This window comes from Catharus ustulatus, chromosome 33, assembly GCF_009819885.2.
Source record: "Catharus ustulatus isolate bCatUst1 chromosome 33, bCatUst1.pri.v2, whole genome shotgun sequence".
Classification (NCBI taxonomy): Eukaryota; Metazoa; Chordata; class Aves; order Passeriformes; family Turdidae; genus Catharus; species Catharus ustulatus.
Window position 1 is genome coordinate 777,467 of NC_046253.1, and position 17,449 is coordinate 794,915.

General features: G+C 40.0%; 1 protein-coding gene across 1 annotated transcript in view; it reads left to right on the forward strand.

The window, feature by feature from the left end:
• Positions 1 to 17,449, forward strand: part of TYK2 (tyrosine kinase 2) — a 68,775-nt gene that overhangs the window by 24,194 nt on the left and 27,132 nt on the right. The window contains exons 8-12 of the mRNA XM_033083685.1: positions 2,569 to 2,726; positions 5,897 to 6,026; positions 6,432 to 6,624; positions 10,010 to 10,116; positions 13,396 to 13,602. Coding sequence (XP_032939576.1) covers positions 2,569 to 2,726; positions 5,897 to 6,026; positions 6,432 to 6,624; positions 10,010 to 10,116; positions 13,396 to 13,602 — 795 coding nt within the window. The remainder of the gene's footprint in view (positions 1 to 2,568; positions 2,727 to 5,896; positions 6,027 to 6,431; positions 6,625 to 10,009; positions 10,117 to 13,395; positions 13,603 to 17,449) is intronic.

Sequence of the window (17,449 nt, forward strand, 5' to 3'; positions counted from 1 at the left end):
TTTCAAAATTTTTTGGGATTTTTTTCTGGATTTTTTGGGTTTTTTTCTGGTTTTTTAGGGATTTTTTTTTTTCTGGTTTTCTGGGTTTTTTTCTGAATTTTTTTTTACTTTTTCTGGTATTTTTTGGGATTTTTGCTGACTTTATTTGGATTTTTTTCCTTTTTTTATGTCTTTTTTTCTGTGGTTTTCTGGGTTTTTTTCCTAAATTTTTTTGGTCTTTTTTCTCAATTTATTGAGGTTTTTTCCTGGTATTTTGGGATTTTTTTCCTGATATTTTTGGTGTTTTTTTCCCATTTTTTTGTGTTTTTTTCCCATTTTTTCGTGTTTTTTTCCCATTTTTTCGTGTTTTTTCACCATTTTTTTGGGTTTTTTTCCCATTTTTTTTTCTTTCAGGATATTTTACTGCCCAGCCCAGGCTCTGCCCTGTCCCTGGTGTCCCTCCTGGATGGATATTTAGATTTTTTTACCATTTTTTGGTGGATTTTTCCCAATTTTTTGGTGTTTTTTTACCATTTTTTTGTATTTTTTCACCATTCTTTTACGGATTTTTCCCATTTTTTTTTCCCCCAGGATATTTTGCTGCCCAGCCCTGGCTCTGCCCTGTCCCTGGTGTCCCTCCTGGATCAATATTTAGATTTTTTTACAATTTTTTGGTGCATTTTCCCCATTTTTCTGTATTTTTTTCCCATTTTTTTTGTGTTTTTTTACCATTTTTTCGTGTTTTTTCACCATTTCTTTATGGATTTTTCCCATTTTTTTTTCTCCCAGGATATTTTACTGCCCAGCCCAGGCTCTGCCCTGTCCCTGGTGTCCCTCCTGGATGAATATTTAAAATTTTTCCCATTTCTCCATGAGATTTTTCCCATTTTTTGGTGTTTTTTTCCCATTTTTTTGTATTTTTTCACCATTTCTTTATGGATTTTCCCCATTTTTTTTCCCCCAGGATATTTTACTGCCCAGCCCAGGCTCTGCCCTGTCCCTGGTGTCCCTCCTGGATGAATATTTAGATTTTTTAACCATTTTTTGGTGCATTTTCCCCATTTTTCTGTATTTTTTCCCCATTTTTTTGGTGTTTTTTCACCATTTCTTTACAGATTTTTCCCATTTTTTTTTCCCCCAGGATATTTTATTGCCCAGCCCAGGCTCTGCCCTGTCCCTGGTGTCCCTCCTGGATGAATATTTAGATTTTTTTACCATTTTTTGGTGCATTTTTCCCATTTTTTTGTGTTTTTTTACCATTTTTTTGTGTTTTTTCCCCATTTTTTTGTATTTTTTCACCATTTTTTTGTGTTTTTTTCCCATTTTTTTTCTTTCAGGATATTTTACTGCCCAGCCCTGGCTCTGCCCTGTCCCTGGTGTCCCTCCTGGATGAATATTTAGAATTTTTTATCATTTCTCTGTGTTTTTTTCCCATTTTTTTGTGTTTTTTCCCATTTTTTTTTGTTTTTTCACCATTTCTTTATGGATTTTTCCCATTTTTTTTCCCCCAGGATATTTTATTGCCCAGCCCAGGCTCTGCCCTGTCCCTGGTGTCCCTCCTGGATGAATATTTAGATTTTTTTACCATTTTTCTATGCCATTTTTCCCATTTTTTTGTGTTTTTTTCCCATTTTTTTGTGTTTTTTCACCATTTTTTTGTGTTTTTTTCCCATTTTTTTTTCCCCCAGGATATTTTACTGCCCAGCCCTGGCTCTGCCCTGTCCCTGGTGTCCCTCCTGGATCAATATTTAGATTTTTTTACCATTTTTCTATGCCATTTTCCCCATTTTTTGGTGTTTTTTTCCCATTTTTTGGTGTTTTTTCACCATTTTTTTGTATTTTTTTCCCATTTTTTTTTCTTTCAGGATATTTTACTGCCCAGCCCAGGCTCTGCCCTGTCCCTGGTGTCCCTCCTGGATCAATATTTAGAATTTTTCCCATTTTCCATATGATTTTTCCCATTTTTTTGTGTTTTTTTCCCATTTTTTGGTGTTTTTTTCCCATTTTTTTGCATTTTTTCACCATTCCTTTATGGATTTTTCCCATTTTTTTTCCCCCAGGATATTTTACTGCCCAGCCCTGGCTCTGCCCTGTCCCTGGTGTCCCTCCTGGATCAATATTTAGAATTTTTACCATTTTTCTATGCCATTTTTCCCATTTTTTGGTGTTTTTTCCCCATTTTTTCGCGTTTTTTCACCATTTTTTTGGGTTTTTTTCCCATTTTTTTTTCTTTCAGGATATTTTACTGCCCAGCCCTGGCTCTGCCCTGTCCCTGGTGTCCCTCCTGGATGGATATTTAGATTTTTTTACCATTTTTTGGTGCATTTTCCCCATTTTTTTGGTGTTTTTTTCCCATTTTTTTGTGTTTTTTCACCATTTTTTTGTGTTTTTTTACCATTTTTTTTTCTTTCAGGATATTTTGCTGCCCAGCCCTGGCTCTGCCCTGTCCCTGGTGTCCCTCCTGGATGGATATTTAGAATTTTTACCATTTTTCTATGCCATTTTTCCCATTTTTTTGTATTTTTTTCCCATTTTTTCGTGTTTTTTCACCATTCCTTTATGGATTTTTCCCATTTTTTTTTCTCCCAGGATATTTTACTGCCCAGCCCAGGCTCTGCCCTGTCCCTGGTGTCCCTCCTGGATGGATATTTTCGGCTCACTGTTGATTCCAGCCATTTCCTTTGCCATGATGTGGCTCCTCCCAGGCTCCTGCTCAGCCTCCAGCACGGGATCCACGGCCCCATGCAGTGAGTGGGGGCTGCAATCAATCCCAAATTATTTCCTGGTTTTGGGGTCAATCCCAAATCATTTCCTGGGGTCCTGGGGTCAATCCCAAATCATTTCCTGGGGTTTTGGGGTCAATCCCAAATCATTTCCTGGGGTTTTGGGGTCAATCCCAAATAATTTTCTGCTTTTGGGGTCAATCCCAAATCATTTCCTGGGGGTTTGGGGTCAATCCCAAATAATTTCCTGGTTTTAGGGTCAGTCCCAAATAATTTCCTGATCCTGGGAATCCCAAATTATTTCCTGCTCTTGGGGTCAATCCCAAATTATTTCCTGCTCTTGGGAATCCCAAATAATTTCCTGATCCTGGGGTCAATCCCAAATCATTTCCTCATCCTTGGGTCAATCCCAAATCATTTCTTGATCCTGGGGTCAATCCCAAATTATTTCCTGATCCCAAATCATTTCCTGGTTTTGGAATTAATCCCAAATAATTTCCTGCTTTTAGGGTCAATCCCAAATCATTTCCTCGTTTTGGGATCATCCCAAATAATTTCCTGTCCTTGGAATTAATCCCAAATAATTTCCTGGTCTTGGTGTCAATCCCAAATCATTTCCTGCTTTTGGGGTCAATCCCAAATAATTTCCTGTCCTGGGGTCAATCCCAAATTATTTCCTGATCCCAAATAATTTCCTGATCCTGGGGTCAATCCCAAATAATTTCCTGTCCTTGGAATTAATCCCAAATAATTTCCTCATCCCAAATCATTTCCTGGTCTTGGGGTCCATCCCAAATCATTTCCTCATCCTAATTAAATTTATTTTCCTCTAGGGCTCATCCCAATCCATTCCTTTCTTCATCCTAATTAATTTATTTTCCTCAGGGTCTCCTCCCAAACCATTCCCTGCTCTCAGGACTCATCCTAATAAATTTATTTTCCCCTGGAGCTCATCCCAATCCATTCCCTGTCCCCAGAGCTCATCCTAAATAATTCCCTGCCCCAAAGGCTCATCCCAAATCATTTCCTGCCCCAAAGACTCATCCCAATCCATTCCCTTTCCTCATCCTAATTAATTTATTTTCCTCTGGAGCTCATCTCAGCCCATTCCCTGCCCCAAAGGTTCATCCCAATCCATCCCCTTTCCTCATCCCAATTAAATTTATTTTCCTCAGGGTCTAGTTCCAATCCATTCCCTACCCTCTAAGTCTAATCCTAATTAATTTATTTTCCTCAGGTCTCATCCCAATCCATTCCCCTTTTTTTGGGACCCATCCCAACCCATTCCCTATTTCTAGGGCTCATCCTAATTAATTTATTTTCCTTAGGGCTCATCCCAACCCATTCCCTGCCCCAAAGGATCATCCCAATCCATTCCCTTTCCTCATCCTAATTAAATTTCTTTTTCTTTGAGTTCTTCCTAATTAATTTTTTTTCATCAGAGGTTCATCCCAAACTGTTCTCTCATCCCAATCCATTCCCTTTCCTCATCCTAAATAATTTATTTTCCTTAGGGTCTCATCCCAATCCATTTCCCTTTTTTTGTGACCCATCCCAACCCATTCCCTATTTCTAGGGCTCACCCTAATTAAATTTATTTTCCTCTAGGGCTTATCCCAATCCATTCCCTACCCTCTAGGGCTCATCCTAATTAATTTATTTTCCTCTGGAGCTCATCCCAAATAATTCCCTACCCCAAAGATTCATCCCAATCCATCCCCTTTCCTCATCCTAATTAAATTTATTTTTCTCAGGGCTCATCCCAATCCATTCCCCTTTTTTTGGGACCCATCCCAGTCCATTCCCTATTTCTAGGACTCACCCTAATTAAATTTATTTTCCTCAGGGCTCATCCCAATCCATTCCCTGCCCTCAGGACTCATCCCAAATAATTTATTTTCCTCTGGAGCTCATCCCAAATCATTCCCTGCCCCAAAAGTTCATCCCAATCCATTCCCTTTCCTCATCCTAATTAATTTATTTTCCTCAGGGCTCATCCCAATCCATTCCCCTTTTTTTGGGACCCATCCCAACCCATTCCCTATTTCCAGGGCTCATCCTAATTAAATTTATTTTCCTCAGGGCTCATCCCAATCCATTCCCTGCCCTCTAAGGCTCATCCTAATTAATTTATTTTCCTTAGGGTCTCATCCCAAATAATTCCCTGCCCCAAAGATTCATCCCAATCCATTCCCTTTCCTCATTTTAATTAATTTATTTTCCTCTGGGGCTCATCCCAACCCATTCCCTATTTCTAGGGCTCATCCTAATTAAATTTATTTTCCTCTGGGACTCATCCCAATCCATTCCCTTCCCTCTAAGTCTCATCCTAAATAATTTATTTTCCTTAAGGTCTCATCCCAACCCATTTCCCTTTTTTTGGGACCCATCCCAACCCATTCCCTATTTCTAGAACTCACCCTAATTAAATTTATTTTCTTTAGGCTCTCATCCCAATCCATTCCCTTTCCTCATCCTAATTAAATTATTTTCTTCTGAGGCTCATCCCAATCCATTCCCCTTTTTTTGGGACCCATCCCAACCCATTCCCTGCCCTCCAGGGCTCATCCTAATTAATTTATTTTTCTCTGGGTCTCATCCCAATCCATTCCCCTTTTTTTGTGACCCATCCCAACCCATTCCCTATTTCTAGAACTCATCCTAATTAATTTATTTTCCTCAGGGCTCATCCCAAATAATTCCCTGCCCCAAAGGTTCATCCCAATCCATTCCCTTTCCTCATCCTAATTAAATTTATTTTCCTTAGGGTCTCATTCCAATCCATTCCCTGCCCTCTAAGTCTCATCCTAATTAATTTATTTCCCTCAGGATCTCATCCCAACCCATTCCCCTTTTTTTGTGATCCATCCCAACCCATTCCCTATTTCTAGGGCTCATCCTAATTAATTTATTTTCCTCTGGAGCTCATCCCAATCCATTCCCTGCCCCAAAGGTTCATCCCAATCCATTCCCTTTCTTCCTACTAATTAATTTATTTTATTCTGGGGTTCATCCCAACCCATTCCCCTTTTTTTATGACCCATCCCAACCCATTCCCTATTTCTAGGGCTCACCCTAATTAAATTTATTTTCCTCAGGGCTCATCCCAGTCCTTTCCCTGTCCTCAGGACTCATCCTAAATAATTTATTTTCCTCTGTGGCTCATCCCAAATCATTCCCTGCCCCTTTTCCAGGGAGGAATTTGTGTTTTCCAAGCTGAGGAGGGAGCAGCAGGAGGAGGAGGAGGGAGGGCTCTTCATCCTGCGCTGGAGCGCGCTGGACTTCGACAGAATCATCCTGGCTGTGCTCAGGAGGGAGCAGCAGGTGGGGAAATTCCAGCCTGGAATTGTTGGGGGTGGAAATTCTGGGAGATTCAGGGCTGGGAATTGCAAAATTCTGGGAGATTCAGGACTGGAATTGCAAAATTCTGGGAGAATTCCAGGTTGGAATTGCAAAATTCTGGGAGATTCAGGACTGGAATTGCAAAATTCTGGGAGATTCAGGGCTGGGGATTGGAAATTCTGGGAACCTCACATCTGAAATTCCAAATTCTGGGACCCTCCCACCTGGAATTCTGAATTCTGGAATGGTCTGGGAGCCTCAGGCCTGGAACCTCACACCCAAAATTCCAAATTCTGGAATAACCTTTGGAACCTCCCACCTGAAATCCCAAATTCTGGGATAACTTTGTCCCCTCCCACCTCCAATCCCAGATTTATTCCCCCCCAGGCTCCTGGCACTCCGGGCTCCTGCAGATTCCGCCAGTTCAGGATCCAGAGGGAAGGAGAATCCTTCGTGCTGGAGGGGTGGGACAGGAAATTCCCAACCCTGGGGCAGCTCCTGGAGGAGCTCAGGGGCTGCAGCCTGAGGTGTGGGCAGGAAAAATTCACAGTCAGGAGGTGCTGCCCGCCCAGGGCCGGAGGTGAGGGGGATTTGGGGGAAAATTTGGGAAAAAATTGGGATTTTGGGGGGATTTTGGGGAAAATTTGGGGGAAAATTTGGGGGTTTTTGGGGAAAAATTTGGGGTTTTGGGGGGATTTTGGGGGAAATTTGGGGGGATATTTGGGGGTTTTGGGGAAAATTTGGGGGGATTTTGGGGATTTTGGGGGAATTTTGGGGGGATTTAGGGAAATTTGGGGGAAAATTTGGGAAAAATTTGGGGGGTTTGGGGAAAATTTGGGATTTTAGGGAAAATTTTGGGGGTTTTGGGGAAATTTGGGGGAATTTTGGGGAAAATTTGGGGGGATTTGAGATTTTGGGGGGAAATTTGGGGGTTTTGGGGGGAAAATCTGGGGATTTTGGGGGAAAATTTCAGGGATTTTGGGGGATTTGGGGGAAAAAATTGGGGATTTTGGGGGGATATTTGGGGGTTTTGGGGGAAATTTGGGAAAAATTTGGGATTTGGGGGGAAAATTTGGGGATTTTGGGGGGGATTTTGGGGAAAATTTGGGGGGATTTGGGGGGAAATTTGGGAATTTTGGGGGGAAATTTGGGGGTTTTGGGGGAAAATGTGGGGATTTTTGGGAAAAACATGGGGATTTTGGGGGGAAATTTGGAGGTTTTTGGGGAAATTTGGGGGTTTGGGGGGAGAATTTGGGGATTTTGGGGAAAATTTGGGGAAATTTGGGGGTTTTGGGGGGATTTTGGGGAAAATTTGGGGGAATTTGGGGAAATTTGGGTTTTTTGGGGGGGATTTGGGGGGATTTGGGGAAATTTGGGGGGTTTTGGGGGGATTTAGGAATTTGGAATTTTGGGGATTTGGGGATTTTGGGGGGAATTTGGGGAAATTTGGGGATTTCTCCTGGAGGAGCTCAGGGGCTGCAGCCTGAGGTGTGGGCAGGAAAAATTCACAGTCAGGAGGTGCTGCCCGCCCAGGGCGGGAGGTGAGGGGGAAAATTGGGATTTTGGGAAAATTTGGGAAAAATTTGGGGGTTTGGGGGAAATTTGGGAATTTTGGGGGAAAATTTGGGAAAAAATTGGGATTTTGGGGGGAATTTGGGAAAAATTTGGGGATTTTTGAGGGAAAATTGGGGATTTTTGGGAGGATTTTGGGGAAAAATTGGGGATTTTGGGGGAAAATTTGGGGGTTTTCGGGGGAAATTTGGGGGAATTATGGAAATTTGGGGGATTTTCGGGGATTTTCGGGGCTTTGGGGGGAAAATTTTGGGGGAAATTTGAGAATTTGGGGGGAAAAATTGGGAAAAATTTGGAATTTTGGGGGAAAAATTTGGGGGTTTTGGGAGGAAATTTGGGTATTTTGGGGGAAAATTTGGGGATTTTGGGGGAAATTTGGGGGGGATTTGGGATTTTGGGGGAAAATTTGGAGATTTTGGGGCAAAATTTGGGGATTTTGGGGGAAATTTGGGGGTTTTGGGGGGAAATTTGGGAATTTTGAGGGAAAATTTGGGGGTTTGGGGGAGATTTGGGGGAAAATTTGGGGGTTTTGGGGGAAGATTTGGGGGATTTTGGGGGAAATTTGGGAAAAAATTGGGATTTTGGGGGAAAATTTGGGGATTTTGGGGGGAAATTTGGGAAAAATTTGGGATTTGGGGGAAAATTTGGGAAAAATTTGGGATTTGGGGGGAAATTTGGGGATTTTGGGGGAAATTTGGGGGGATTTTGGGGGAAAAATTGGGGATTTTGGGGGAAGATTTGGGGATTTTGGGGGAAGATTTGGGGGTTTTTGGGGGAAATTTGGGGATTTTGGGGGAAAATTTGGGAAAAATTTGGGATTTTTGGGAAAATTTTGGGGGTTTGGGGGGAAAATTTGGGGATTTTGGGGAAAATTTGGGGAAATTTGGGGGAAATTTGGGGGGTTTTGGGGGGATTTTGGGGGGAATTTGGGGGGAAAAATTGGGAAAAATTTGGGATTTTGGGGGAAATTTGGGGATTTTTGGGGTTTTTTTTGGGGAAATTTGGGGGATTTTGGGGGGAAAATTTGGGAAAAATTTGGGATTTGGGGGGAAAATTTGGGGATTTTGGGGGAAAATTTTGGGAATTTTGAGGAAAAATTGGGGATTTTGGGGGAAAAATTTGGGGTTTTGGGGGGATTTTGGGGGAAATTTGCGGGGAATTAGGGAAATTTGGGGGATTTTTGGGGGGTTTTGGGGGAAAATTTGGGAATTTTGGGGAAAAATTTGGGGGTTTTGGGGGAAAATTTGGGGAAAATTTGGGATTTTGGGGGAAAATTTGGGATTTTAGGGGAAAATTTGGGGGAAATTTGGAATTTTGGTGGAAAATTTGGGGGTTTTGGGGGAAAATTTTGGGGAAATTTGGGGATTTTGGGGGGAAAATTTGGGGATTTTGGGGGAAAATTTGGGATTTTAGGGGAAAATTTGGGATTTTAGGGGAAAATTTGAGGGTTTTGGGGGGAATTTGAGGGGAAATTTGGGGGAGAATTTGGGGATTTTGGGGGAAAATTTGGGAAAAATTTGGGGATTTTGAGGATTTGGGGGAATTTGGGATTTTGAGGGAATTTGGGGGAAATTTGGAGGTTTGGGGGAATTTGGGGATTTGAGGAATTTTGGGATTGGGGGAATTTGGGGAATTTGGGGATTTTGGGAATTTGGGGGAATTTGGGGGAAATTTGGGGGGAAAAATTGGGAAAAATTTGGGATTTTGGGGGAAATTTGGGGGGAAATTTGGGGATTTTGGGGGAAATTTGGGGGAAATTTGGGGGAAAATTTGGGGGGTTTTGGGGGAATTTGGGGATTTTTGGGGGAAAATTTGGGGATTTTGAGGGAAAATTTGGGGGGTTTTGGGGGAATTTGGGGAAAAATTTGGGGGGATTTGAGATTTTGGGGAAAAATTCGGGGATTTTGGGGGAAAATTTTGGGGATTTTGGGGGGATTTTGGGGGGAAATTTGGGGATTTTGGGGGGAAATTTGGGGGAAAATATGGGGGGATTTGGGATTTTGGGGGGAAATTTGGGATTTTGGGGGGAAATTTGGGGATTTTGGGGGAAAATTTGGGGGGATTTTGGGAAATTTGGGGAAAATTTGGGGGAAATTTGGGGGATTTTGGGGAAAAATTGGGAAAAATTTGGGATTTTGGGGGAAAATTTGGGATTTTAGGGAAAATTTGGGTGTTTTTGGGAGGATTTTGGGGAAATTTGGGGGATTTTGGGGGAAATTTGGGCGGATTTGGGGAAATTTGGGGGATTTTGGGGGAAAATTTGGGGGAATTTTTGGGGAAATTTGGGATTTTGGAGAATTTGGGGATTTTAGGAGCATCTCTGGGAATTTGGGAATTTGGAGATTTTGGATGAATTTTGGAAATTTTGAGGATTTCAATCCCTCTCTCCCCAGAGATCTCAGACCTGCTGATCTCCAGGAAGGTGAAGGAGGAGAGGAAACAAATCCTGAACCTGAGCCAGCTCAGCTTCCACCAGATCCGCAGGGAGCAAATCAGCCAGGTGCACTTGGGGGGTTATTGTGCTGAAATTCTGAATTATTTTGGGTTTTTATTGTTCTGATTTGTGGGTTTTTATTGTGCTGAATTTCTGATTTTTTTTGGTTTTTATTGTGCTGATTTCCTGATTTTTTTTGGATTTTTATTGTGTTGATTTTCTGATTTTTTTTGATTTTTATTGCTCTGATTTCTTGATTTTTTGGGGTTTTTATATTTCTGATTTGTGGGTTTTTATTGTGCTGATTTCCTGATTTTTTTTGGATTTTTATTGTGCTGATTTACTGAGTTTTTGGGATTTTTATTGCTTTGATTCCTGAGATTTTGGGATTTTATTGTGCTGATTTCCTGATTTTTTGGGATTTTTATTGCTCTGATTTCCTGATTTTTTTTTAATCTTATTGCTCTGATTTCCTGATTTTTTGGGTTTTTTATTGTTCTAATTTCCTGATCTTTTTTTATTTTTGTTACTCTGATTTCTTGGGATTTTGGGATTTTCATTGCTCTGATTTCTGGAATTTTCACTTCTCTGATTTCTGGGATTTTGGGATTTTAATTTCTCTGATTTCTGGAATTTTCATTGCTCTGATTTCTGAGATTTTAATTTCCCTGATTTCTGGAATTCTCACTTCTCTGATTTCTGAAATGTTGAGATTTTCACTGCTCTGATTTCTGAGATTTTGGGGTTTTTATTGCTCTGATTTCCTGATTTTTTGGGGTTTTTATTGCTCTGATTTCCTGATTTTTTGGGGTTTTTATTGTGCTGATTTCTGAGATTTTGGGATTTTCATTTCTCTGATTTCTGAGATTTTGGGATTTTCATTTCTCTCATTTCTGGGATTTTTATTGCTCTGAATCCTGAGACTTTGGGATTTCATTGCTCTGATTTCTGGAATTTTCACTTGTCTGGTTTTTGGGATTTTGGGATTTTCCTTGCTCTGATTTCTGAGATTTTGAGATTTTCACTTCCCTGATTCCTGGCATTTTCATTTCTCTGATTTCGGGGATTTTTGGATTTTCATTTCCCTGATTTCTGGAATTTTCACTTCTCTGATTTCTGAGATTTTGGGATTTTCATTTCTCTCATTTCTGGAATTTTCCTTGCTCTGATTTTTGGGATTTTGGGATTTTCACTGCTCTGATTTCTGAGATTTTGAGATTTTCACTTCCCTGATTCCTGGAATTTTCACTGTTCTGATTTCTGGAATTTTCCTTGCTCTGATTTCTGAGATTTTGGGATTTTCATTTCTCTCATTTCTGGGATTTTCATTGCTCTGATTCCTGAGATTTTGAAATTTTCCTTGCTCTGATTTCTGGGATTTGGGGATTTTCATTTCTCTAATTTCTGAGATTTTCCTTGCTCTGATTTCTGAAATTTTGAGATTTTCACTGCTCTGATTTCTGGAATTTTCACTTCTCTGATTTTTGGGATTTTGGGATTTTCATTGCTCTGATTTCTGGAATTTTCACTCTCTGATTTCTGGGATTTTCCTTGCTCTGATTTCTGAAATTTTGAGATTTTCACTGCTCTGATTTCTGAGATTTTGGGATTTTAATTTCTCTCATTTCTGGGATTTTTATTGCTCTGATTTCTGGGATTTTGAGATTTCATTGCTCTGATTTTTGGAATTTTCACTTGTCTGGTTTTTGGGATTTTGGGATTTTCCTTGCTCTGATTTCTGAGATTTTGAGATTTTCACTTCCCTGATTCCTGGAATTTTCACTTCTCTGATTTCTGAGATTTTGAGATTTTCATTGCTCTGATTTTTGGGATTTTCACTGCTCTGATTTCTGGAATTTTCTTTCCTCTGATTTTTGGGATTTTGGGATTTTAATTGCTCTGATTTCTGAGATTTTGAGATTTTCATTGCTCTGATTTCTGGAATTTTCATTGCTCTGATTTCTGGGATTTTTGGATTTTCATTGTTCTGATTTTGAGATTTTCACTGCTCTGATTTCTGAGATTTTGGGATTTCATTGCTCTGATTTCTGGAATTTTCCTTGCTGTGATTTCTGAAATTTTGAAATTTTCCTTGCTCTGATTTCTGGGATTTGGGGATTTTCATTTCTCTGATTTCTGGAATTTTCACTCTCTGATTTCTGGGATTTTCATTGCTCTGATCTCCTGCTTTTTTTGAATTTTCATTGCTCTGATTTCTGGGATTTTGAGATTTTCACTGCTCTGATTTTTGGGATTTTCACTGCTCTGACTCTTGGGATTTTTGGATTTTCATTACTCTGATTCCTGGGATTTTTGGATTTTTATTGCTCTGATTTCTGGAATTTTCATTGCTCTGATTTCTGAGATTTTGGGATTTTTATTGCTCTGATTTCTGGAATTTTGGGATTTTCATTGTTCTGATTTCCTGCTTTTTTGGGATTTTTATTGCTCTGATTTCTTGATTTTTTGGGATTTTATTGCTCTGATTTGTGGGATTTTTATTGCTCTGATTTCCTGATTTTTTTTTATTTTTGTTGTGCTGATTTCCTGATTTTTTTTTTATTTTTATTGTGCTGATTTCCTGATTTTTTTGTTTTTATTGTTTTGATTTGTGGGTTTTTATTGCTCTGATTTTTGGGATTTTCATTGCTCTGATTTCTGAGATTTTGAGATTTTCATTTCTCTCATTTCTGGAATTTTCACTTCTCTGATTTCTGGGATTTTTGGATTTTCATTTCTCTGCTTTCTGGAATTTTCACTGCTCTCATTTCTGGAATTTTGGGATTTTCATTGCTCTGATTCCTGAGATTTTGGGATTTTAATTGCTCTGATTTCTGGAATTCTCACTGCTCTGATTTCTGAGATTTTGGGATTTTCATTTCTCTCATTTCTGGAATTTTCCTTGCTCTGATTTTTGGGACTTTGGGATTTCATTGCTCTGATTTCTGGAATTTTGGGATTTTCCTTGCTCTGATTTCTGAGATTTTAATTTCCCTGATTTCTGGAATTCTCACTTCTCTGATTTCTGGGATTTTGGGATTTTAATTTCTCTGATTTCTGGAATTTTCATTGCTCTAATTCCTGAGATTTTGGGATTTTCACTGCTCTGATTTCTGGAATTTTGGAATTTTCATTGCTCTGATTTCTGGAATTTTCACTGCTTTAATTCCTGGGATTTTGGGATTTTTACTGCTCTGATTTCTGGGATTTTCACTGCTCTGATTTCTGATTTCTGAGATTTTTATTTCTCTGATTTCTGAAATTTTCACTTCTCCAATTCCTCCAATCCCCCTCACCTCTTCCACCTTCCCAACCCTCAAAATTCCCATTTTTTTTCCCCCCTAGAGATCCCACCTTGGCCAAGGCACCAGAACCAACATCTATGATGGATTGCTGAACTTCAGCTCAGGAAATTCCTGCAAAAAGGAGGAAAAAGAGGAAAAAGAGGAGCAGGAATTTTTATCCACAGAGCAAAACAACAACAGGGAGGGAGGGAGGGAAATGCACGTGGTGCTCAAAGTGCTGGAACCTGGGCACAGAAATATTGCCATGGTGAGGGAAAATTGGATTTTTTGGGGAATTTTTTTGGATTTTTTGGGATTTTTGAGGGGATTTTTGGGGGGATTTTGGGGATTTTTGGGGGATTTTTTTGGATTTTTTGGGGATTTTTTGGGATTTTTGGGGGATTTTTTTGGGGATTTTTTGGGGATTTTTGGGGATTTTTGGGGATTTTTTGGGGATTTTTTGGGGATTTTTGGGGAATTTTGGGGATTTTTTTGGGATTTTTGGGGATTTTTGGGGGATTTTTGGGGGTTTGGGGTTTGGGGTGCAGGGAAATGCACGTGGTGCTCAAAGTGCTGGAGCCTGGGCACAGAAATATTGCCATGGTGAGGAAAATTGGAATTTTGGGGAATTTTTGGGGGATTTTTGGGATTTTTGGGGGATTTTTGGGTGGATTTGGGGTTCAGGGATGGGGTTTGGATCCTCCCAGATTTCCCAGATTTGATTTCCCTTTCATTCCCAGATTTCCCAGGATTGATTTCCCAGATTTCCCAGGATTGATTTCCCAGATTTCCCAGGATTTTTTTCCCAGATTTCCCAGGATTTATTTCCCAGATTTTTCAGGATTGATTTCCCAGATTTCCCAGGATTGATTTCCCTTTTATTCCCAGATTCCCAAGATTTATTTCCCAGATTTACCAGGATTGATTTCCCAGGATTGATTTCCCAAATTTCCCAGTATTGATTTCCCAGATTTCCCAGGATTGATTTCCCAGGATTGATTTCCCAAAATTGATTTTCCTTTAATTCCCAGATTTCCCAGGATTGATTTCCCAAATTTCCCAGGATTGATTTCCCAGATTTCCCAGGATTGATTTCCCAGGATTGATTTCCCAAAATTGATTTTCCTTTAATTCCCAGATTTCCCAAGATTTGTTTCCCAGATTTCCCAGGACTGATTTCCCAGGATTTATTTCCCAAAATTGATTTCCCAGATTTCCCAGGATTGATTTCCCAGATCTCCCAGTATTGATTTCCCAGATTTTTCAGGATTTATTTTCCAGATTTTCCAGGATTTATTTCCCAGATTTCCCAGGATTTATTTCCCTTTAATTCCCAGATTTTTCAGGATTTATTTCCCAGATTTCCCAAGATTGATTTCCCAGATTTCCCAGGACTGATTTCCCTTTCATTCCCAGATTTCCCAGGATTGATTTCCCAAATTTCCCAGGATTTATTTACCAGATTTCCCAAGATTGATTTCCCAGATTTCCCAAGATTGATTTCCCAGATTTCCCAGGATTTATTTCCCAGATTTCCCAGGATTGATATCCCTTTCATTCCCAGATTTCCCAGAATTGATTTCCCAGATTTCCCAGGACTGATTTCCCTTTTATTCCCAGATTTCCCAGGATTGATTTCCCAAGATTTATTTCCCAGATTTCCCAGGACTGATTTCCCTTAAATTCCCAGATTTCCCAGATTTTTCATTCCCAGATTTCCCAGGATTGATTTCCCAGGGTTGATTTCCCAGGATTGATTTTCCTTTCATTCCCAGATTTCCCAGGATTGATTTCCCAGATTTTTCAGGACTGGTTTCCCAGATTTGATTTCCCAAGCTTTTTTTCCCAGATTTCCCTTTCATTCCCAGATTTCCTAGGATTTATTTCCCAGATTTCCCAAGATTTATTTCCCAGATTTCCCAGATTTCCCAAGATTGATTTCCCAGGATTGATTTCCCAAAATTGATTTTCCTTTCATTCCCAGATTTCCCAGGATTTATTTCCCAGATTTCCCAGGACTGATTTCCCTTTCATTCCCAGATTTCCCAGGATTGATTTCCCAGATTTCCCAGGACTGGTTTCCCTTTCATTCCCAGATTTCCCAGGATTTATTTCCCAGATTTCCCAGGATTGATTTCCCAGATTTTTCAGGATTTATTTCCCAGGACTGATTTCCCAGGATTGATTTCCCAGGGTTGATTTCCCAAAATTGATTTTCCTTTCATTCCCAGATTTTTCAGGATTTATTTCCCAAATTTCCCAGGACTGATTTCCCTTTAATTCCCAGATTTCCCAGGATTTATTTCCCAGATTTCCCAGGATTGATTTCCCAAGATTGATTTCCCAGATTTCCCAGGATTTATTTCCCAGATTTCCCAGGATTTATTTCCCAGATTTCCCAGGACTGATTTCCCTGCCATTCCCAAATTTCCCAAGATTGATTTCCCAGATTTCCCAGGATTTATTTCCCAGATTTCCCAGGATTGATTTCCCAGATTTCCCAGGATTGATTTCCCTTTCATTCCCTGATTTTTCACGATTGTTTTCCCAGATTTGATTTCCCAGGATTTATTTCCCAGGATTGATTTCCCAGATTTCCCAGGACTGATTTCCCTGCCATTCCCAAATTTCCCAAGATTGATTTCCCAGATTTCCCAGGATTTATTTCCCAGATTTCCCAAGATTGATTTCCCAGATTTCCCAGGATTAATTTCCCAGATTTCCCAGGATTGATTTCCCAGATTTCCCAGGATTTATTTCCCAGATTTCCCAGGATTTATTTCCCTTTCATTCCCAGATTTCCCAGGATTTATTTCCCAGATTTCCCAGGACTGATTTCCCAAATTTCCCTTTTATTCCCAGATTTTTCAGGACTGATTTCCCAGGATTTATTTCCCATATTTCCCACATTTCCCTTCCATTCCCAGATTTCCCAGGACTGATTTCCCTTTCATTCCCAAATTTCCCAGGATTTATATCTCTTTAATTCCCAGATTTCCCAAGATTGATTTCCCAGATTTCCCAGGATTTATTTCCCAGATTTCCCAGGACTGATTTCCCTTTCATTCCCAGATTTCCCAGGATTTATTTCCCAGATTTCCCAGGATTTATTTCCCTTTCATTCCCAGATTTTTCAGGATTGATTTCCCAGATTTCCCAGATTTCTCAAGATTGATTTCCCAGATTTTTCAGGACTGATTTCCCTTTAATTCCCAGATTTCCCAGGACTGATTTCCCAGATTTCCCAGATTTGATTTCCCTTTAATTCCCAGATTTCCCAGGATTGATTTCCCAGATTTCCCAGGACTGATTTCCCTTTAATTCCCAAATTTCCCAGGATTTATTTCCCAGATTTCCCAGGATTGATTTCCCAGATTTCCCAGGATTGATTTCCCTTTCACTCCCAAATTTCCCAAGATTGATTTCCCAGATTTCCCAGGATTTATTTCCCAGATTTTTCAGGACTGATTTCCCTTTCATTCCCAGATTTCCCAGGACTGATTTCCCAGATTTCCCAAGATTTATTTCCCAGATTTCCCAAAACTGATTTCTCTTTCATTCCCAGATTTCCCAGGATTGATTTCCCAGATTTCCCAGGATTGATTTCTCTTTAATTCCCAGATTTCCCAAGATTTATTTCCCAAATTTCCTAGGATTGATTTCCCTTTCATTCCCTGATTTTTCACGATTGTTTTCCCAGATTTGATTTCCCAGGATTTATTTCCCAGGATTGATTTCCCAGATTTCCCAGGATTTATTTCCCAGATTTCCCAGGATTGATTTCCCAGATTTCCCAGGATTGATTTCCCAGATTTCCCAGGACTGATTTCCCAGATTTCCCAGGATTTATTTCCCAGATTTCCCAGGATTGATTTCCCAGATTTCCCAGGATTTATTTCCCAGGGTTGATTTCCCAAAATTGATTTTCCTTTCATTCCCAGATTTCCCAGGATTGATTTCCCAGATTTTTCAGGACTGGTTTCCCAGATTTGATTTCCCAAGATTTTTTTCCCAGATTTCCCTTTCATTCCCAGATTTCCTAGGATTTATTTCCCAGATTTCCCAGGATTTATTTCCCTGCCATTCCCAGATTTCCCAGGATTGATTTCCCAGAT